General features: G+C 42.3%; 1 protein-coding gene across 2 annotated transcripts in view; it reads right to left on the reverse strand.

The window, feature by feature from the left end:
• Positions 1-6,479: 6,479 nt before the first annotated feature.
• ngfa (nerve growth factor a (beta polypeptide)) overlaps positions 6,480-24,150 on the reverse strand; it is a 28,740-nt gene continuing 11,069 nt past the window's right edge. Inside the window, exons 2-3 of one of the 2 annotated variants that reach the window (XM_050066096.1) lie at positions 10,469-10,576; positions 6,480-7,760 (exon numbers count right to left, since the gene is read on the reverse strand). In XM_050066096.1, the coding sequence (XP_049922053.1) occupies positions 6,859-7,749 (891 nt within the window). In that variant the 5' untranslated portion in view covers positions 7,750-7,760; positions 10,469-10,576 and the 3' untranslated portion in view covers positions 6,480-6,858. The remainder of the gene's footprint in view (positions 7,761-10,468; positions 10,577-24,150) is intronic. The other variant, XM_050066097.1, reaches the window with a different exon arrangement.

Here is a 24,150-nt window from a genome sequence, read left to right on the forward strand (position 1 = left end):
TTTGACACACACTAAGAAAACACACATATCCTCCTGAGACCCCAACTTTTGTTTGAAGTACATTTTCAGTTTCTCCTGGCTATTTGAGATTAGTAGGACCTGATAAGTATAAAAAACTAAACATTGTCAATGATAACAGATAAATAGATAAATAACGCCCCAATGTCCTCAAAGGAGATGATGATAATAAAGTTCCAATGTCCTCTCACCAGCACTTTACCTTGTTACTGTTGCTAAATTGGTTAAATTTGTACAGCATATCAAACTAGACATGTTATTAATCATAAAATGATCACATCAGGTTTTGGTCAGGATTGGCTGCAGACTGACTTGGCAGAGATGGCTGCCATCTTGTTTTTACATGGAGTTGTGTATTGTGCTCTTACTACCACTAGATGGCACAAAAAAAGTGTCCACAAATGAGGACAACAGGTCTAAGTTAAGCAGAATGACGTATAAAGTCCAGTAAACCCAAAATGTAATGTGCTCATGAGGACACAGGGTCNAGTTGTGTATTGTGCTCTTACTACCACTAGATGGCACAAAAAGTGTCCACAAATGAGGACAACAGGTCTAAGTTAAGCGGAATGACGTATAAAGTCCAGTAAACCCAAAATGTAATGTGCTCATGAGGACACAGGGTCTCAGGAGGATATAATTGGCAATATACAATCACTGTGCTTTTAATATTCTCAAAATGAGTATGTGATAGGCTAATAACCCACTAATAAGAGAGTTTTTTGTTGTTTACTTGTCTGCTGGTGTCATAAATAAGATGTTTTTCTTAAATTTGCTGTCAGGGTTGATCATTATTAGACACTATAATTTCTGTTCATGCTTGGCTTTTTATTCATTATATAAGATGGACTGGTAGTTGTAGCTGAACTATTTTTTGCTACAGGATATTTTCAGCGCTGCGGCTGACAAAAAGATATTTCCTCCATTACATGTGTAAAGGCCTGTTATTGTTTGAGGTTGTTTCATATGCTGTACAGTGAATTCTCTTCATGCATACCTCACTGATTGTCCTCACACATATTCAGTGTATGGCAACGAGAAAGAAGCAGTTCAAGTGACCAAGTTTGAGATTTAACCCCTCACCTAAGAAACAGTCAGCATGACTGTGTCAGTGATTCAGCATATTGTTTAGCTGAGTCAGTTTCCATACAGTTATTTGTCCAGCAATGCATAGAGGTTAGTTTGGTTTAGTTTATTTGACAAGAATTCAAATACAGTGGTTAAAGAGTACCGACATATATGATGTTGTCCATGATGACATGATAAAGTCCAGGATTTATTTCCAATGTGGTCAATTATGCTCCATCAGAACTTAACTGCACAAGATGAAGACAGCCATTCAACAGCTGTAGTGGAAAACACTCAACCACAACGCGCCAAATCCCAACACAGCAACCCACCCACAAATACACACACCAATAAAACAAAAAAAAAAACAAGTGAGTAATGACATATTTTCTCCGGTTTGTCATGAGATTGATGCATATTAATAGCAAAACTATTACCAAATATGTCTTCATGCACATAAGTAAGGGAACCAGCCTGTATGATGACAGACTCGCTGCAAAGTCGAACCTCATGCTCAAAGCAAATAGCTCACTATTAAGACAGAGGCTAACCAAGGGAAGGCCCGACCTCTATGAAGGAGTTTGTTTGTTTTGCAATCACATTATTAGACAACAGGATTTACTCAATTTCCTTTAATGGATAAATAGTGACGGTGAGGTGTTGAGGCATTTCCTAACTGACACAGCACCTTTCCCAAGCCTTTCCTGTTCATTCAAACAATATGTCGGTGCAGCAATATGAGCCTCTTGTGGAAACAAATAAATTAAAGTGTGTTTTTTATTACTTTAAAGGAAGTTGCCTAATCATTTATCAATATGACCAGCAGATTAATTCTCAGAGGATCGACTGGGAACCAAAATAGTTTCCGCTTCTTTCTGTTTTTCTCCCCGTGGCACTAAATTTAGTCCTGGAGTGATGAGTTTAAGATAAGTTTATCTCTTCCTGTGCTCCTTATTCAAGTTGCTTAAATAAGTATGTGTCCTGGAAAACGATTTTAAATCACAAGTCATAGTCTATTTGAGGAAAAAAGACAAAGCACAGTTTACTTTTTATTCCTAAATGCACTGCCCAGCCGTGTTTAAAGCATCAGCTAAACTCAAACAAGACACAAACTAAATGTAGCATTAATGAAATGGAAAGCGTAGCCCCTCTGCTGGATTTCTTCCCTCAGTGTCATCAGTGACTGGAAGCATGTAACTCAGCAGCAACACCATGTTCAACATAAATATTTTCCCCACAACCATGGAGAGCGGGGGGAACGTCCAAAGAGCAGTTCATTTTATCACCGGGAAATTAGGCACTGCTTCGAAAATGTCCTTATAGAGGAACAAAGTGGTCTGCCAAGCTGAACGCTGGAGGGAAGAAAGAGTCAGACAGGAATGACACGATGGAGAGAGAGAGAGAGGGAGAGAGAGAAGGGCTCGAATAAATGCTTGGATGATGTATTTATGTGCATAATCACCAACATGTTGCTCTCTTCAGCCATTCACACACGTGTCTGTCTCAAAACCGAGACAAACTCTCACAGAGCAGCAAAGTTCGTGCTGCAGCACTCATTAAGGGAATTGTGGGGGGGACAGAGAGAAAACAAATGAGGTTTAGTTTGGACGTTAACCAGAACAGTGCCAAAAGAGGAAAGGCTGATAAGAGTGGGACAAGAGCACTGTGTCCCTGCTCGTTGGTTGTTGTTGGCAGTCAGTGGCCTGGTTGCTATGTGGTTCCAAACATGTGAACAAGAAAAATGCGTGCAGGTCATAACCTCCGTGAAAGTAGATAATGGCTGACTAGATCGCTTTACAGCTCAACATGATACTAAACAGGACCAGCGTGGGGTTGGCATGGCCAGTAGCTCTCTTCTTCTACTGTCACCATATCTAATATTGTGAGCCAGCCAACTCTGAAACATTGTGCCGTCTATTGTAACCATCTTAATTTCAGTGAAGTCTTTGCTTTTCTCCATCTCTCTTGAATAATAGCTGTTGTTATTTTCCTGTCTGTTACACCCATGTTTGGGTCAGGGCCTGGATCTGAGGTCATTATTGATGACAGGCTGTGATATGTGCGTGCTGCAAGGGTCAGTGATTGTCTCACTGTGCCAGGAGGTGAGTGAAGCTGTAACCAAACTGAAGCTTAGTGGAACTGTTGTTGAGTTGTTGAAAGTAATAAGCAGCAATCATAACACTTTGATGAGTTAATACCATACCAAAGAGGCAAGAGTGAAAGAGACTTCCATCTGTGGCAGCATAGCACCATCAACTGGTCACACTGCAGATTGTGTAATGTATTTTTCAGGCAAAGTCACCTGAGCACCTGTGCTCGTTACTCATGTACTGGGACATCCATCAATCCATTGCCCATGACTGCTTATTCTATTCAGGGTTGCAGGGGTCTGGAGACGACCCCAGCTGACACTGGGCAAGAGCCGGGTGCACTGAGACAGGCGGCTGGATTATCACGGACCTGACAGGCAGAGGCAAACCATGCACGCTCATATCCACACCAACAGGTTTACAAATGGTCACAGAGAAGTTAGTGGCTTCTTTAAAGGCTTTTTGGCAAAGAGTGTTGTTAATTGTGCTGGTGCAGATTTTGCAGCCAGAGCTTATCTTCATCGTTCTCTCCTCACATGCAGGTTTCCGCCTTGTATGACTTCACAGCTACTGAGGCAAAACTGTGAGAAAATGGAAAACTGTTAACAAACCACAACGCCCATTTGCAGCTCCTGCCAAATCGAGAGGTTATCTGAGGTCACCTTTTGAAAACACCTTTGATCACTCAGCTTTGCTGCAATGAGGTTCCCTGGCAACACACCCAGATCCAAACAGCATCATGTTGTGATCTGTGAGGCAGCAGCATTAATGAAGGTGAGAGCACGGCCAGACACCTGGGGAGGGTGATGATGTGAGAAGAGGTGCAGGATCCAGCTTTCAGTGAGAAGAGAGCAAAGAGGAGAGCTCTAACAGTCCTCCTTTTTCTCCGCTGTGCATTTAGCACCATTTATCAGGTTTTCAACTTCACCACAAGATGGCAGTGTATTCCAACAAACCTGCCACAGTAGACCTGAAAGGATGAGTTGAAATGCTCTTCTTCTCTTTCCAGACTGACGCAAAGATCATCTGCAGTATACAGGGATGAATTATCAGCCAGTAAAAGTAGACAACTGCCCCAGCTCGGGCCCTAAACCCTTAGACACCCTAAGAGCCCCATAATCATTGTGTTTTAGTTGGTTTGTGGTAATTTAATTAATTGCAAATGAGGAACAAATTCACTAGCAAGGACCATGCCACAGTGATATGTCCCTTAAATGCTTAATTGTAGTTCAGGAGGTGTTAGTTGTTGAGGACTGGTGAATGGATGTAAGTGGGGGGTGAAGATGGAAGAGGGTTGTGCTCTGTTAGGTTGATCTGGGAGGATGTACCGGATATCGGCCAGAGGGAGACTCAGTGTGGGGGTTCCCTCTCAGGCGTTTACAGGCCCCAAGACGGTACCTAGAATGAGACATGGGAGAGGTATGCACCAGACTGAATAACAAGAGATGAGGGGAGAAGGGAAGAGAGGATGAAGGAATGTTGGTAAGTACGAGGAAGGGAGGACGATGGATTAAGGAAAGGGAAAGGGAGGATGGGTCAAGAAGAGACAAAGGCGTGGCCCTGCTCCCGAACCCAAGCTAACAAATTAACCTCATATTAACTGAAATGATAGGGGCATGTTAGTGCATGATTATCAGTTTTGTCTGCCTGTAATGTCAAGAAGCTTTGTCAGCATTTGGATATTTGTGCATGTTTGTGTACCAAATTACCTTTAAAAGGGAGTCAGTAGAGGCCCACAGCTGCACAGGAGTATTACTGTATATCCTCCTTAGACTCTGTGTCCTCGTATGAGGACGTCACTTTTTGGGTTTACGTGACCTTATACTCATTCCTCTTAACTTAGACCTGTTGTCCTCATTTATGGACACCTTTTCTGCCATCTTGTGGTAGTAAGAGCACAATACACTAATCCATGTAGAAACAAGACGGCAGCCATCTTTGCCAAGTCAGTCTGCAGCCGATCCCAAAACAAAAGTGGACAAGGTCCAAAAGCTGATCACATGTTATGGCTGAAAATTGTCTTTCTACGATTAATAATGTTTGTAGTTTGATATGGCAACAAATTTGACCAATTTTAGTAAAAGTAACAAGTTAAGACACTGTTAAAGAGGAAGGACTCGTTTGAAGACATTGGGACTTTTTTGTAGTCTTGTTTGAAGACATTGGGACTTTTTTTTAACTTATGGGGTCCAGATAGCTAGGAGGAATTAAAAATGCATAACAAACAAAAGTTTGGGTCTCAGAAGAATATGCATACAGCGTATATAGTACATTCACCATGTTTTACCATGCATCTTTTTATGTTATTGTCCTGCACTGCCTTTATCATCAACCTCCACCTTAACGCACAAATTGGTGACAAATTTCAGGAGTAACCTGAGTCAACCTGAGTGGAGAAATGTACCAAATACAGATGCCTTCATGCAGGGTAAGAGGAGCTATTGAATGGTCTGATGAGCTTGAAAATTAAATTAATCATATGCTAACAGCTCTCACAGTCACCAGATCTCAACTCAATTAAGAACCTATGGGAGATTTGACAACCTTTTGTGCTTGTCAAATGTTATTACGAAAAGTCTACTTGCAACTTTTTTGTGTGTGTTGAGTTGCAAAAAGATTTCTGGAATTGTGTTTTCCCCGTCTCAGACTTTTTTTTTAGGGGCTTGAAGAAGTAACTAACTAACTGGGTAACCATTTAACAAAAAAGGAGGTGGAGAAAAGTGAAAAAGAAAAGGTGTTTTCTTAGTTTCTACCTCACTAATCATTTCAGAACTCTTTAGATTCATCTTGTGACCCCCTTATGGCATCCATATGGGTTTAGAGCACAAATTGCAGTGCAATCCTTTAAAATTCTGCACCAATTAAATTTTTTGGCCATCGAGAGGCAGTCATAATCACATATTATCACCTCATAAAGTTGATATGGAGAGCTTGTTAGCAAGCAGTTGCCTGAGCAGACACAACAGCATTGGCATTAATTTGGAGTCTCTGGCCACCTGATGAATGTAAGTCCCATACTCACTCTTCTTTCTACTGTGGTGGAGCCTCCAACAACTCCTTAAGGGTTTATCTGGCTCTTTAGCTGCTAAATGCTCCACAATGTTCACCAGCTAGCGGCTAACTTTGTCTATCTGAATTTATCAGAACTTTTCACTTAAAAAAATGACCTGTTGCCTTCTGGGAACAATGCTGATGAGATTGGTAAGAGTGATCTAAAACATTAAAGTTGAGAATTATCAAACTACAGCAGCTTTGAAGCCAAAATGTGAACATCGACATCTTAAACTGACACAAGAAACCAGGCAAGTACTGAGGTGTTTAATAAATAACAGCATGAACAACACAACAATAACAACAACAACATTAAAAGCTTGAATTCATTTTGTATATATACACATACTGTATATATTTTCATATTTGACTGTATAAACCATAAATATGACATGCAGTCCTCATAACTTAAAACAACCAGGACTTCTCGACTCGGACTGAGGTAGGGTCAGGGGCCAAGGGGTTGGATAGATGAAGCTGTTTGTGTGTGAGTGTGTGTGTGTATGTAAGTGTGTGTATGTTTGGAGGTGGGGAAGAGGATTACAGTATTGGCAATAAAGCTGCAGTGGCTGTTTAGTAGAAATGTGTGTGCTTGGTTCATAGTTCAGTGGTCAGGAGACATCCTCCCCAGTCAGTGCCCCAACCGTCCCGCCCAGGACTTCCGGCTGAGAACACACACACATGCAGCGTTGATGCGGATGAAACGCCAGGCTGTCCGTTCCTTGAAGATGGTCAGGGCGCTTACGAATATGTGTGTGTTGGTGCAGTAGGAGTTCCAATGGCGACTGTCGATGCCGAGACAGCCGGAGTTGCCTGATCTGGAGCCCTGTTTGCCACCCCGTCCCCCTTGCCTTCCTCCACTTGCAGTCCCGGAGCCTCTGTGCGTGGGGGATCGACAGGTAGTCTCATAGAAGAACTGTTTCTTCACCACGTTGTTGATTGTAACGTTGGGCAGCACTGTCACCTCATTCCCAGCTATGTCTGTGGCTCGTGTCAGGTTGCCCACCCAGGTATTTATGCTGTCACATACTGAGTACTCTCCCCGATGCATGGTGTGCGATCCTGCTCTGCGCCTTACCCTCACCCCCCTCACACCTTCAATGTCATAGCCCTCACCTTCCAGGGCGTCATGTGATGGCGCCACCTCGCTGAAGACAACACGAGGCGAGGAGCGGTAACGTCTCTTGGAGAAGAGCTTGGGGTCCACCACTGGGATGGAAGGGTCAGGGGGGGAATCTGACCTAGAGTGCCCAGTGACAGGGCTCCTATCCTGGTTGTGTGAAGCTGCCCGATGGGGCTTCTTGGTCCTGTGATGGCTGGTCCTATGATGTTCCTGTGAAGAATGGTGATCAGAAAGGTGGTCCCCTGCCGCTGCCGGCTGCTGTCCTGCTCTGTGATTGGCTGCCGTCTGCTGTCCTACTTTGTGGTTGGCTGCCCCGGCGCACCGGGCCAATCCACCTCCCATGTTCAGTACAGCCTGGACGCCGATCAGGAGGAGCAGGACCAGTGGTGACGACCTCATGGGCACACGTCCTGAGCCAAGAACAAAGAGAAAAGTTCAAGTATCAGGGCTTGTATCTCATGCTTACATGTATATTGAAAGAAAATAAACAAATCATGTATCAAGCAAGAATACCAAAGGTTTTCTTGAAATACAACTCAGATAGTCATGTGAGGATTTGCTGTTTAACTCTTTGACTTTTAGTCAGACAAAATAGGCAATCTGATGGCATGTCTTAGGGTTCTGAAAACCTGAGAAAGGCATTTATCATCACTCAAAGGGACAGTTCACTCCAAAGTCATAAATACTTCATTGACTGTTGTGCTATTCAGTCTTGAGTCTCAGTCTTCAGTCTTGATTGTTTTGTGTTGTTGGACATATTGGCCGTAGAGATGTCTGCCTTCTCTTGAATATAATGGAACTAGATGGCACTCGGCTTATGGTGCTCAAAGTACCAGAAAAATACATTTGAGAAACTCAACAGCAATGTCCCTTTCATGAAATCATGACAGTTACAAACACACATGGTTGGGTTTAGGCAACAAAAGCACTTGGTTGGGTTTAGAAAAAAAGAACAGGGTTTGGCTTCAGAATCTTACAGGACGTGAACACTGCTCTCCCGGGTGAAAATCTGTATTTGTTAGAGCCATCCACCACCCCTGTTCTCCCGCCACCTTAACTTTCATTCTTGTCCCGCCGCGTTTCCCCCTTACGCTGCTGAACACTATAAACTATAACAACGACTGGCCACGTATCATGACGACATTAAAGGACGGCTTTTTTTTTTTTTTTGTTAAGATTATTTTTGTGGGCATTTTTCCTTTAATGACAGGACAGAGAGTGAAATGGGGAGACAGAGAGAGAGTGGGGACTGACATGCAGCAAAGGGCTGCGAGTCGGATTTGGGCCCGCGGCCGCTGCAACGAGGCAATGCCTCTGTGCGTGGGGTGCTAGCACTATCCACTACGCTACCATCGCCCCAAGGATGGCTTTTTTGGTCAGTGTCTGACACCTCAAGTCACTGCTCAAGCGCGGGATTCCGAAGACTTCGGAGTGAGAGTGCGTTGGTTATTGTCATCTATGAACAGATGCACTCTTCCTTCTGTGTGGTGATACAGTTGTTGGTAAAAAAAAAAAAAAAGTTCCCACATAAAACTGCTTAAACAAAGTCTGTAGATTATCTTGAATAATCGGGTCATTTCTTCTAGAAAGAGACATTGCGGTTGAGATTTTCAATTTTATTTTTTTGATGCTTTGAGCACCACAAGCCGAGTGCCATCCAGTTCCATCATACTCAAGACAAGGCAGACAACTCTATGGCAGATATCTCCAACACATGGCAACTCACACCAAAACAATCTAGATTAATAAATAGCACTATGGGTAAGAGGATAAATGTGCGGTTTTGATTTTGGAGTGAACTGTCCCTTTAATGACACAGAGCGTCGGAAGTCGCGCATGTGTTGGCTGGCTGGCATCAGGTGTCTGCAGTATGCTTTACAGTGATTGGCTCACACATAGTGGCTGTCATATTCATGCAGGTGTACAACGCGGGCATTATAACCTGTCATGTCAGCTGGTTTCTTTCACGGCCCGCTTCCCCGTTTGGATTTGGTTATTTTGTCGCGGTGCGTCGCGCTGCCTGAAGTGTTCCGACAGTTTCTATCAGCCGTCAGTGCAGGTGTGAGGACAGAAACCTGCAGGAAGTTTTCCTGTGTTTGCTGTGGGACCTGGACCACTCTGTTAGAGGATTCTTCACCGGATTCCTACCTGCCATCATGCCTGGGTCTGAGCTAAGTAACTGCTGCTGTGCTGCTTTTCCCTCCATTCATTACCAGTGACATTTCCTGTGTTGGCTCAGTGCTGGTTGTTTGGATGGCTGTGGCTGCTTTGTTGCTGGCTGTTTCTCAGTTGAGCCTTGGTGCTGTGTTGTTGCTTTCCAAGAGCCAGTTTGTGATGAATGAATGAATGAATGAATGATTGGCTTCTGCATGTTTTCAGGTGATGCTGTGCTGCTGGCTGTTCAGTTTGCTTGCTGCCTAATCTGGTATTAATATTAAATCTCTATTGCAATGTTTGTATTCATTTTCAATGCATGTGTGTTTATTCGCTCTGATGTTTCTTGTGTTTGCCTTTGCTAATGTCCAAAGAGATGTGGGCTCAGCTGGTTAGGGCACCTTTTTGGAGTTGTTTGGGGGGTCTCTATTAGGCTACCTCATGCATACTATATATGGCCCAGTTGTTCTATCCTAATTTGAAATCCCATATTTTGCTGTCCAGGATCAGTTAATCTATCGTGCTTTTATACCGGTTTTTCAAAGCAACATTGGATGAAGCAACCCATTTCCAAGATCTCATCCACTCCGATGGCAGAAATCTGATCAGATTTTCTCCGAACAACTGCGCCTAGAGATTCCTTCACTAGCTTTTGCCTATGAGCTCTCTGAGTGAATTGACCTTTATTAAAGGCTAAATGATTATTTGGATGACATTCTTAGGTTCACTGATAAAGCAGTAGTTGCAACCTAGCGTTCATGCATCATCAAGCAGCAAGCTGTAATTCTATCAGACTTCATATTGTTCCACAGATCTAGTTGTGCAGCGTTTCTTGTTAAGTGCTTTGGTTTCGGACAAAATGTTTGGTTAATTGCCAGCACCACAGGAACATCTCTGGGCCTTGAACTTGAATGCGTCTTGCTTTGTGATTTGCTGGTTTCTGGTGTTTTGTGTTCATGTGTACCTGTGGAATGTGTCCAGTTGAAGTGGGAGCCCCTGTGGACTCTAGAGCCAGACTCCAGTGCAGGCCGGGCCCCTTATGCCTGCCATCTGGACCCCCTGAACCACAGCTCTGTAACACACACACAGACCAAATGCTTAACTTAAACTTATGGATTCATGATTCAGCCTTTAATATGCAGTGTATTCTGTGTTGTGCTGCAGATATTTTATTAAAACCAGGAACTGTTTCACATCATAATTCCTGCTAATTTAATTATTATGTCTGCCTTTATCATTTGAGTCTAAACTTTAACTCACAGGCAGGAAAACAACTCCCACACTTTATTTATGTCTCATGAATGAGTTAATTATATCTGTGTCATACCCATACATTCAGCCCATTACACATGGTGTATATTTAAATACAGCAAGACACCTTCTCACAACAAAAATGGCAACGATAACACATTGATGATTAATTTCAGTCAAGAATTTGTCAAAATGTCAACTAAATCTTGCAAAATATTGCAGAATGAAAAGCAAAGGAGGAGACAGAAGAAACGTAGACTTTTTTTTGCATTATTGGGCGAAAATCCTGTAATGACCTTTGAGCATTTCAATTCAAGTTATCTGAGAGCAAACTAGACTTGTGCACCTCCTTGGGTCTAAATAATCTAGCGTGTCACGGGAGACTCTTGCCAATCACAGGTCAAATCAGAGAGAAGGTGTTCCTGTTGGCTGTGCTACCATTTCAGATGCACTTGCACGTCCGTTCGGATAACAGCCTGTTAGACAGTAGCAGGAAATCCTGCAGAAAAACTTGCCATTTCATTACTGGCAACAACTTCCTATGCTGTAAAATAACCCACAAAAAGGAAGATGGACTTCAAAATGCATTTAAAAGAGAGTCTGTCTGACTTTAAACAAAATGAAACGTATGTCAGAGCCAGCGAAGCATTTCACAAATGGGGAAAAAATTGTGGAGCTACAGGCTCACAGCTATGGCTAACTCAAGTTTGTATTTATGTAGATAGATAGAGCCTTGAATCACAGTATGTTTTCTCAAAGGGATTTACAGGCCCACAAGTTTGCATAGAAAACAGGAAGGTAATTCTCATAGAATTGCCACTATATAACAGCATCAGGATCATAATCATGCTTTAAAAATCAGTCTTCCAATTCTTAGCTTAAGAAATGGAACAAATTTTGTTCCCTTGAGATGGCATATTGGACACACTTTCCATCTCTCAGGCTGACATACCATCCAGTTTCAACATAAGTAGTGCAAGTAAAACTCCTATTTTCCACCCTGACAACAACAGCTCTCACAGACTGACAAAATTTACCATTACCTGACCTTATCTCATGCAGAGCACACGCACACACTCACCATGTTTAACTCTCAGAGCTTAGACTTGCCATAAGTTGGAATGTGTGGCATTTCACACCTCATTAGATGTTGCATTATATTGAGCATAAAACACTCCAACATGCATCATTAATGGAGGCTGTGAACACATGCACACACACACACATTATGCAAGCCGTGCCTTTCTTAGACACACATGGCATACCTGCATGTGGCAGTGCATGTAAGGTTGTTTTTATGAATAGTTTGCATGCTTAGATGCCGTGATGAGTATGAATACACACACCGCCTCTCGCACAAACACTCAGAAGGTCACTGAGGTGTGTTGAAACTGACATGTCAGTATTTGTGACTTATCTGCAGCGTTCTGTGAAACCTACCTTGCCGGTGCGTTGTTGGAATGCCGCAAAGTTTATTAGTGGTGTAAATATTTAGCTCAACATGTTTTAATTTTACAGCCTTGTTGTGAGAGGTAGAGCATCCTGGCTGGGTATAAAAAAGCGTAAGAAGTGACGAGTGATTTATGGTCATGTTTGCGAAGATGAAACATGATCTAGTTTTTATTTAATCCTCTGTGGCACACAGGTCTGGCAGATGAATGGCACTGAAATCCTCCCAGTGTAGCACATAAAATAACAACCAGTAGAGGTCAGTGTTGCCTGCATTGCCTGCAGAGACCAGAATTCAAAGACCCCATCAAGCAGCTGAGAAGTATCAAAATGTCACTGGCACTGTTCCCGCTGGAAACAGCAGCTCAGATACATGAGAGTAGTTGAGCATCTTAAATCACTTTTCAGGTATTTTCCCACAAGAAAGAAAGTTTTCTGCTGTTTGAGCCACGTTTTCTGTGCTTGTCTGTGTGGCAGTGGTGGAGAGTGGCTGTAGTAAAGTGTACATGTAGCTTTTCTAAGAAACTTGTGCTTTATTTGAGCATTTCTATTACTTCTTACTCCTTTCCCACTACCTTACTTTTACTCCACCACATTTATATAACTAAGAGTTACCGATTTAAGAGTTTTAAAACAGCATTAAGCTTGGCACTTATATTTTTTGTGATATATATTTATATGTGCACAATTGGTATTTTACTGAATAAAAAGGGTTATTCCTACAGTGTATAAAGTGGTTGCCACAAACAGGCACAGCATTAAATGTTGCTTACCTGTTAATCCATCCATCATATTAATCCAATGATGGTCCATGACTCTAAATGTGGCCTTTCTGCATACTTTTACCTTTTGCAGATAAGCCTTGACCATGTTTACAAGTAAAATCTTTAAAGCGGAACTACACCCATTTTCAAAATGTATACGCTATTCTCATTGTATTTAGCAGTCCAAAAATATTACTCAACATTGACATCTCTCTCTCAAATCCAAAAACTAATCTGGAAAGATGCACCCAGGGGAACGTTCTGAGTTTATGGCCCCATTTTCTATTTCCTGACTGAGAACACTACAACAGAACAGAGCTCATTTTGGTTTAAACAAGACAAACCCTCTGTGGGTCCACAAAATCAGGCTCCAGACTTTATACTTGATGACATCACAAGTTTGAGACTTACTTCTCTGATTTCTGGCTTTGAGAGAAGCTTATGTTCACAACTATTGATTAAACTTTCCTTGGCTATGGAGATAACATATGGGAATTCTTCATTTAGGTGGTGTTCCCCTTTAAATTCAGGATTTTTCTGTATTTACTGTGCTTGGATAAAAATTTTGAATACTTCTTGGCATCGAACTGCAAAACATTCAAGCAAATCTTGGGAGGTGGCGAGAGCTATCGTTTGAGACTTAAGAGAAACTGACCTACTGGTGATATCTTTTGGCTTCAGTATACACAATCACACACGCATGCACGCCGACACACTCCCACACACATGGAGCTGGTCCAAACAGGCAGTGAGTTGACTGATCCCGGCTGACGGGCAGCTCACTATTTACATGGCCCAGGGTGAGCCTGGAGGATCCTAATGTTAAAAATATGTGGCTTTTGTTTAATGCCAGTGGAGCCAGCGTAAACACTGCAGCGCAGGAGCACAGGGGTCAGAGTGGTTTAGAGAGCACCTCTGATTTATGGGATTACTTCAGCACTGGATCAGAATCTGTCTGGCGATCCCTCCGACCCCCCTCACACAAATACTGTATGCAAAATAACAAACACACACACATGCACCGCCATACGAGCTCGTGAGACGCTCCCGCGGTTTTGAGTGAACCGGGTTTGGATGTGCTCCCAATGCTGTTTGTTTGTGCTATGGTTTTGCGGTTTCTCTTCCAGAAATCGTGTCCTAGCATCACAGGAAAGTTATAGATTTAAGCCACGTTTGCAGGGTGTTGACTGGGCCTGGAATCGAAAATGCTAGATGAAATGGTGCAATGGATTTTACATGCTAACATACATCCTATATCAAACTGCTAGGGGTGGGAGAGGGGGGCATCCATATGGTACTGATAAAACAGGAAGTCTCAGGGTTCTGTGCGAGGCTCCCTGCACTTCCAGATGCACAAGACAGTGAGCTGTTTTCCTCTTTAGTATCCAAGCAGAAAGAAATCACACAAACACACATGGGAGATGCCCTGGAGAATAATGGAGCTGGTAGGAGACAGTTCTGCTCCTATGTACCAGCCAAATAATGACAAAGGTATTCCAAAACCATTTAGGCAAATACCACAGATATGACGGGCACAATATGGTTCATATTTCCAGACACTCAACATACTGTATTAATACACACTGGTATAAACAAAGCGGTTGTTGGATATATGCTTTTATGATTCATGCTTTATACAGTTTGCACCAAGGAGGATGTTTATGAGAAGAGACTTTGTAAGCCGGCCCCATGTGGCTTACTGTAGCATCCCCTGCTCTAAGGAGGTTCCCTTTCTCACAACAGGCCGATTCCCCAAGCTTTGCCAAACTGTAAATCAAGACCATCTCTGTTTGAGTCATCCGTCACTTTGAAATGCTACAATGGCATGCTCGTTCGAGACGCCACATTGCACTACCTGGTTAAACAGGATTGCAAAAGTCGATCAGAGTACGTGCGGAAAGACGAGATCAGTCACAGCTGCTAGGTTGTGACCTGGAAAACGAATCATTAGACGAAATGAGAGGGAAACACTTCAGACGGAGACTAATTACTTAGCCCAAGGCGGTGGAGCTGAGCCACACATTTACTGGTACTGACTACGCAGCGTTAGCCAGTAACACATTTTCATTTAGCCCACAAGTACCTGCGAGCTGCCAAATGACTGCATGTGGTTACAGTGCAGCGTGTTGACTGTGATACAATGACAACAAGGCAGGTGGGCCAAATCATGAGCAGTTTAGGAGAGTGTTACCTGCCATCAGTCCGAGGTTAGTTTACATTTAGCAGGGGTTTCCTCCCATCAGTGTGATACATTAGTCATTAGATACAAGCCCTTGTTAAAAGATGTGCAGGAGCAGCACGTCAGCAGTCCTGCCAAACAAACACACACCTCTCTGGGAGCGATGACAACAGCATCGGATTATGAGGGGGTGAGAAGGAGAGACTGACAGCTGCAGAGATAGAGAGAAAGGCGATGGAGAGAGGGTGATGCGGAGGAAAACAGAGGAAGGTAAACAGCGATTCTGTGTCTCTCATCAAGTCAGTGTGGTGCAGTTCCTCCTGCTGTCATCCACTGGAAATAATTATCAAGAAGGACGACTGCCAGGTCAACTTGCTCTCTATTCCCTTTTACACGCATCCAAGTGTATGAAGACATTTATTTCCTCTAAAGAAATGGTATCTAACGCTCGTTAATCAATGCTTGAAAAATGCAACAGCTTTAAAGGATCAGTCTTGAAGGATCAAGTGTTGTAATTCGTACATTTGGAGAAGGTTTAATTTGAAACAAAGCTCTTGAGTCAAAATGGAGGGCTGCAACAGAATCCACATCTGCATCAGATTCCTTTTCACTTCACAGAGCCGCACTCACAACTGCAGTGCATCCATTCCTCGTCAAGCTACTGTTTCAATCACCGATGTAATGGAAGCTTGTCATCTACGGAAAGACAATCTGCTCGTCACAGTTTAGACAAGCCGCCTCGTGAAGCTTATGCATCAGCCAAGATAATGTCATGAATCAAGTTCTTTGTCACGCGAAATTATGTCATGCAGCGTCTGTTAAAAGCATAATGAAGTTGCACTCCAAACGTTCTTGAGAGGCTGTCAGTGAGGCCGGCTGTTCTTGGAAACACTTGGTATGTGGCATACACAGCACAGGCTGAAAAAACTTGAAATAATGCAATGTTTATAATTCTGCTTAATTTGATGTTACGCTTTTGCATTCACACAAACATCGTCAATGAATAATAATGACGGCAGGATTTGATATAAACTAAATCATTTGTAGAAACAGTTTGAAATGAATTGCTTATGTTTGCACATAAACACTTTTTTTTCGTTAATAAAAATTTCAATAGAGCGTAGTATAATTATCTTCAAATTACTTTGTTTTTTTTCATTGTTGACAAGTTTAAAAATCCAATCCAAATTTTGAAAATTGAACCAAGGAAGCCTGATTATCCTTCTACTTCGTGATTTATAAGGATACATACATCATGGTTTCATTTCACATAAAAAAAACAATACTTTTCAATGTATGTAATATTTGTTTATTGTGCAAGGTGAGAAAAAGCATTTTGTCAAAAGTTTTTGATCATTCTTTTTTTTTTTTTTTTTTTAGCCTGAATCGAAATGTGAAGGTGAAAAGAAGTTGCTGATTTTATTGTGGTAATCTATGAGTAATGAGATGTCTAGGGTGCAGCGATAAACTGGTTTTAGGGTATACTGTGATATAAAAGTTGACGGATATCACACCATGTTCATTTGCTTATTTAGGATATTGAAAAAAAAAGCAAAATAACTGCAAAATAACTTCGTTTGAGTTATTTTCAACTTCTTACACATACTTTCATTCACAAAATGGTTTCAAGTTTCAATTATTGTAACGTGTGTTCAACCAAAAAACAACAACAATCTGACTAATAATAATATAAATTCTGTAATACCATGATACAATGAAACCCCAATATCTTCTGAGACAGTTATTGTTCCAGGACAATCTTATACCGTTGCAACCCTAGTGATGTCATATCCATACCATGAAAAACACAGCTGAAGCGAGAAAGCATTAACAGCAGACAGTGTGAGGACACAGACTTTCAGTGGCTGTAGCAACTCGAATTCAGTCAGCAAGAACTCCCCACCAGATCAGCAAACTTTCTGTTGCTGCCGTTACACAGATTAGAATCAGCCCACTGTTAGCCTTGGCACCGGGGTTTGCGCTGGCTTAATTTGAGTTGCTACAGCTGCTACTGAGGGTCCATCTCTGGAGCTTCCATTCGCTCTACTCCAGGCTAATAGTCGTCTAACACTGGCAAGACAGACGGATGGACCGTGGGGTGCACCAGCTAGCTAATTCTTGTCTTTATTGTAGTCTGACAATCACGGAGGGAGAGAGAGCAGAGCGATGGGCTGAGCAAATCAATGCACTGTGCGCAGCTCGACAATGAAATAAGAGTTGTGGATAAGAGAGTGGTGCCCGCCACAAATAAATCAATGTGCGGGAAACATTGTGATGACAGCTAAATGTAGCCGTTTTAGTTAACTTCAAAAATTTTATATTTATAATTCATTCTATTGCACATGTACATTTTGGTGAGTTAGTGAAGTTTATTTAATAAAGCACCTTTCACAGAGCAAGCTCAGTGTTTCACAGGAATAAAAATATACTTTATATATACTTATGTACTTTATACTTTGTGAAAAATAAGACCATAAAAGCAGTTATTGGTTTATTTACCACTTTTCTCTTCAGTAAATGATGCTCCTGAGAAAAAAAGCCATACATGTTGAGATGTACATTGTGTGTGGAAATATGCCTCATGATATACAGTCTCTAGAAGTGTACCATTCGACTTTTCCCTGTGGTCTACAAAAGCTGAAAGAAATTGTAACATCGAATCACAATACTTTAAAAGTAGTCTTGATAGTATCAGATCTGGAGATAAGAATGTTATCCCAGCCCTAATAGCAGAAAAAAACACTACAAGAGAATGCTGTCAAGACATTAGACATGTGACAGTTGTAATCTGAGTAGCAGAGATGAAGGAGATCAGCCTCTGCTCTGTCCTTTCCCCTCGTCTTCATGTTTAAAAGACATTTGCTGTGAGAACCGAGGCACCTGTTGTGCATCAGGGATACTTCAAACAGTAAACTCTGCTGCTGGCCTCAGGACACAGGAAGAGAGTGACAGGCACACACAACCTGTTAAAGCACTTGAGTCCTCAGTGCAATGACAAATGATACAAGATATGCAGATCAAAGAACATTTACTGTACGAACTGTTGTAGTTTGAACCAACCGACTGCTATAATATGGGGAAAAGAACATATGTGGAGTCCTTTACATCAGCTTGTATTAGCGTGATGGGTTTACTGGGTGCAGCAATAAAATATGCCTGGCGTGTACAACACACAGGTAAATGTGTTTCCAACTTTCTCTTAAAACAAGTAGCTTTCAAACGACTGCCAGTATCGGCCAGCAAAGTTGAATAAAAGGTCAGTCGTGCAGACGCAGGTACTTCACTCATCCACTGGATGTTTCCCAGCTCAGCAACATGCTGCCAACAAGACCTCTGAAATATTTCTGTGGCATCAGGTTTTATGATCAACCATTTCAAACAAATTTGCCCGTAATAACACCATAAATGAACGTGGTGCCACACTGTGAGAGCGTGCTGAATTGAGAAGTCTGTATACGGCTGGCGCCTGTAAGATTTTATATATGTATACCACCATTTTTACACAAGTGTTTCTTTTCATCAGCTGTGGTAACATAAAAGCTTGAGTATCTGTTCAGGGCATCTTGAGAATATCAGGGAAGCAGGGAGCCAAGGTGTGGAAACTAAAAGGAACAGACTCTGGCAGTAAGCCAGCGTCTTCATCCTGCCGTTTCGTGACTTTCTCTGGTTCGCTTTCTTTCTGTCTGTCAGTCTGTCTCTCATTTATCCAGGTTCTCCCTTTCTGCTCCTGGAATCTGACCTAATGTTCATCTTTTCTCTCACGGTTAAAAGCCAGAGGTAACTTCCTGGATACACAGCCGTTTCAGTATCTGACAGTGATAACAGATTTCAAGACTGTGCGAGAGTGTGTGTGTGTGTGTGTGTGTGTGTGTGTGTGCAGTTGCAGAGCACTGCTCTTGTGGATCCTCTCTATCATTTCCTTGTGTTTTGTGAAAATTACACAACCATTTTCTGATCACGTTCGTAGACCCTTTCAGTGGAGATCTGACCCTCTCCTCAGTCTTCCAACTTGGCCGTCTCAAACCGAGACTGTGTGTGTTTGTTTTGTGTGTTGTGGGCTACAAATAATTGGCTACTGCTTCAGAAGCTGTAAAATCATTTCTCCAAAGACATGCCAAAAACTCAGACAATAGGATTTCAATTAGCATTCCCGGTGGAAAGAATTTGTCTTGGAACTGGGATAATTAAAACAGTTGGCCGTGTGTCTGCATGTGGCTCCACTTTTACTCTTTTTTTTCAGTGATGCACACTGTCCAAGAAAAGTAGATGTCAGATATTGAGTCAGAGGGGAAAAGGTGCCAGTGCAGTTTAGCTGAATGCTAAAACCGTCTACATGTGTCCCACATACCTGTCAGACAATAGATGCAATAACACATATATGAGTTTAATGTCACCATGCACGTCCTTTCTCTTTGATGTATCAACGCTCAATGGCACTTCATTATTAACAAGGCTCCCATTCCTATCCAAGACACTAAAACACAGTTCCAGTAACCACAGGCTTTAAGTTTGGCATATCCTATATCTCTCTGGGCTTTTTATCTGCTTTATAGCTGAGAATTTGCACGTCTTCAGTCGTGCTCAATGTTCCATGTGGTTAAACCTCTACGTCGACTCTTGGCACAATACTGGTACCAGAGTTGTTTTTTATTTGCAAGGGCAACCCTGAGACAAAGCAGAGACACGACTACACTGTAACCTTAGCCTTTTCCCTGTTGTCGCGCATTGTCCTACAGTTAGTCGAACAGTGATTCATCATAATGGGAAGATTGAATCCTTGTGGTGTTTGTGAGAGGAATCCAAGATAAATATCATTTTAGCTGAGAGCGAAATTTCGGCAGTAATTGCATTTGGAAGGGGGAGATGAGTAGCAAACTGTAAAGTGAAACAATGCAGCTCTTTGTACACCAATGAATATCAGTGTTTCGCTTTTTTTGTTTGTTTAATAATGTGGTTTCTAACACGTTCCCGGAAAGCAAAACAAAACAAGAAAAAACTGCCTGCTTGGTAATACGCATGTTTCTGGAGATGTTCATGAACAGGTGGGACTCATGTAGTCCTTGCATTTTGAAAAGTATTAAAATGTATTTAGTAGAAAACCACTGCAGCAATATGAGTGAACCCAGTCTTGGCTTGAAGCAATATGGATTTATGTCACCAGGCGTATTCACATTACAGCAGAAAAATCAAGGGTTAGTCAGCACAGTATTTTTCAGTCTGGTGCTCCGTGCTGTACTCAACAGTGCCATTTTAGCTACAATGCTAATGTTGCTAGCAGCAGATTGCTTTGTATTCGAGATCTAAACAGCGTTTTTGTAACTTTTGTTTGCCGTTGATATGAGGCCAGTTATGTTTATTGTACAGTTCTGCAAATTCAGAATCACAAGTAGCATGTTTTTTTTGTCCGTTCAATAAATACATTTGAACTCAATCTTAAATTTGAACTGTGCATTGCAGAGCCTTTGGAACACATCACATAAGCAATAATGAAGGGGCCGTACAGCGGCTAAGTCTAAATTTAAAGCCGCAGAGGGGCTGCATAGACAGGTTACTTACTAACTGACACGCTCGCCTGACCGTACCGACCGCTGTTCCTCAGGTGAAAACAAAGAGTCCACTTCTTCTTTGTCTTTTGATGCATCATTTACATCAAAAGACAAGCTGCAGCTAACGATTATGTTCATTGTCGACTAATCTGTCGATCATTTCTTCGATTAGTCGACTAATCATTTTATCGAAAAATGTCTTAAAATGTTGAAAAATGTCGGTCTGTCTCTCCCAGACCCCAAACTTATGTCATCTAATGTCTTGTTTCATACTCACGCCAAAGGGTTTTAGTTCACCGTCATGGGAGAGTGTGTAAAGCTGCCAATATTTCAACATAAGAAGCTGCAGTAAGAGTATTTTGGGGTAGTTTTATAGTACTTTTCTATGAAAAATGACTCAAACAGATTAGTCGACTACTAAAATAGTCACAGATTATTTTTATAGTCGATTAATCGCTGCAGCCCTCCATCAGTTATTTATCACAGCCGTAGTCTTCAATGAAAACTTGCAAACTTCCAAGAGTCTGTGTCCATGAACCATTCAAAGGTACGAATTTTCAGCATTACATTGAGCAGACTTGATGTGGCTTGGCGTTGCAGTCAAAAAACAATGTGTGCACCACCGTCTGGCAGCACCTGTCCCTCAGTGAATGGTTCCTACCAATATTGACAGACACCCATGACAATACAATGACCCCTACAGGACAAGTTAGCATCCCACATATACATTTTACTCTGGGGATGGCTCCTATAGGCCGTGTTCTGCAATACTGTGAGCATATGTTAATACTGCCGCTGTCACTCTTAAACTTTACTTTCCAAAGTCCCTTACACACAGTTGGCCTCATTCACCAATACTTCCTACGTTCATGACGTGTTCTTAAATCGCTGACTTGTTCGCAGCTGTGTTCTTATCATGATGAATCCCCTCGTCCTCTAAATTGAAAGCATGTGCCAATTGAACCTAATTAGCATAGGTAAACGCACCACATCCACGCCACGGCATGAGACTGCAAGGTTGTGTGCACACATAAATTGAAAAGAAATGTTGAGATAGTTATATTTAAAATAAATCAAATTAAGTGTTTGATGCTCAGAATGTTTTTGCAGAGGAGGCCCAAACCTCCCACTTCATGTGTGTCACGCCCAGTGTTGAAACAAAACCTACGCCCTTGGTTCTGAAGCAAAGAGGTACTCCTGCAGGAAGTGAGCGCCAAACTGTCATATATTTAGTAGTGTCAGTAGTGGATATAAAGTAACATAAAAAATGATGCATGGCTTAGTGAGCACTCTCTGGAGAAGATAGTGTGATGCTATTTTCAGTGTCCTTATTATGAACTCCCGGCTGCTGTCTTGAACCCCAGCAGAGCTCCAGGCACGAGGTTATTTTGGCAATATGGCAAAACCGCAGCCAGAGCACTGTGCGAGCACTGTGGCTGTGTTACTGAAAAGTTTACTCTTCCCCTCTTTCCCCCCCCCTCCCTACGACCAGGCCCATCCCCAGTCAACCCACTCTCTCCCTGCGCTGGACCAGCAGACGTGGGAGGCCAGTCCTCCAGGCCTTGAAGTCAGGACGAACACAATGATTAACATGTTTTCCAGACCCCTAGTTTTTATGACCTTGACATTCAACAATCTTCTCATGACAAGTGGTTAATCTTTTGGCATGGCCGCAGTAATAACTCCCCTTTCCTGGTGAGAATCTAACATCCCAGAGCGGAGCACTGAGAGGAGGAGGCCCAGAGGCAAGAATGCCTGTCTGGCCACAGAGAGAGATGCAGACAGAGGGATGGAGAGGAAGGAATCGGAGACACCAAGGGATGGGGAGAGGCAATAAGTAATGGAGGGCGGGATACAGATGGGCAATGAGATGTCTTGGGATTTTAGCAAATAAAGGAGCATGTGATACAGAGAAGCAAAGAAAGGAAGTACAATGTTTTGGGGGAGCAGACACAGAGACAAAGAGGAGTTCAAGGACAGGGGAGGGGGGAGGAATCAAGGCTACAGGGAGATGCAAAGAGCTGAGGAGTTTCTGTATCTTTCCTCCCAATAGCTTTAACAGAAAATACAATTTCACTGTTTTGTGCTCCAGCAGACAGAAACCAACTGTCAGAGGTGTTGTAGCTCATGTTGCTTATTTACTCTCAGGGCACCTTCCAGAGCAGGACTTAAAAAATGTTTCCAGAGGTTCAGTCATGTTGATACGAACCACAGCTATATCAGCATGTATATGACTGAAGTCGCTCACACTGATGAGGTGAAATAAATATCAGTGGTGTTTTTGATAAAGATCACTGACTAATGTTAGAATGACTCATTCAGTCCATCATCTGAAGGTTGATTTGACTCATCTCGCAATCTCATATCTGTGCTTTTGAATGCGTATTTCACAGCTCTTAATCTTGACAGAATCAAGCATATAGATTTGCATGTGACACTCTGACTGCACGCTGTCAAAGCAGCAACACAACGTGCTCGTCAGTGAGTCACCCAGGTAAATTTTCTACGGCACATAAAGTGAAACGTGGGCGTAAATAGACAGATGTGCTCACTCAGACACCCAAGTTTTTCCATTACGCCCCACTTGTACCTGATGCCATGAGCATGGGTGTGGGCCCATCGACGCACATTGGGTATATGTTGCGTCAGACATTAAGATATGCGTGTTCTGAATTCTTCTAATGAAGGTATGCGCTACACAATAAGCATATAAATAGCCTGTTCTTCCCATCTGAAGGCTAGCTGGGGAGGAGAGCTAAACAATGAGAAAGAGATTCTGTTATGACAATGAGCTAATTTTGACAATAGGTGTAGACGGCATCAGAGAGGCTGCTGCAGCACAGGGAAAGTGCTCGAGCTGCCATCTAATGTCGGCTTTGCCGTCCAGTTTAAATTGGCGTAACATGGAATTGATTTGTTAAATTTAACTCAATTTACTTTCGGCCCGCTTGTTTGGGTCGAAGAGTCAGCCAGCCAACGCGGCACCTCTGAAGCATGAAGAGATTAAGTATCTTGCGACAGGATACTGAAGCAAAATAGGTAAAGACCTCACTCGTGTGACGACATCCTGCTGCTATACAAGTCCTTCAAGAGCCATCAAGCATAACTGACAGCCTCTTTGCAGGCACCTCACATCCTTATTTTGTTATTTTTTTTATTTTTTTTTTTATTTGTCAGGCGAGTGGCATGGCTCAGTGGATAGCAATATTGGTCGGTTGAAACTAGAAGATCGCAATAACTCTTGCTTGGATAGGTATTAAATTTTATGCAGAAAATTATGATCTTCCAAGAATGCAACATCCTGCAATCCATCTTTCCTGTAGAGCCACTAGCAGATTGAAGTTTTCTCTTATTGTGTAAAATATCTTAACATCTGTCTACCAGTACTTTAATTCATAACCATATATCTGCAAAACGAATGACACTCCCATTAGCCTCTGCTGTATTTTGCGTGAAG

Source organism: Epinephelus moara, chromosome 16 (assembly GCF_006386435.1).
Source record: "Epinephelus moara isolate mb chromosome 16, YSFRI_EMoa_1.0, whole genome shotgun sequence".
Lineage (NCBI taxonomy): Eukaryota > Metazoa > Chordata > Actinopteri > Perciformes > Serranidae > Epinephelus > Epinephelus moara.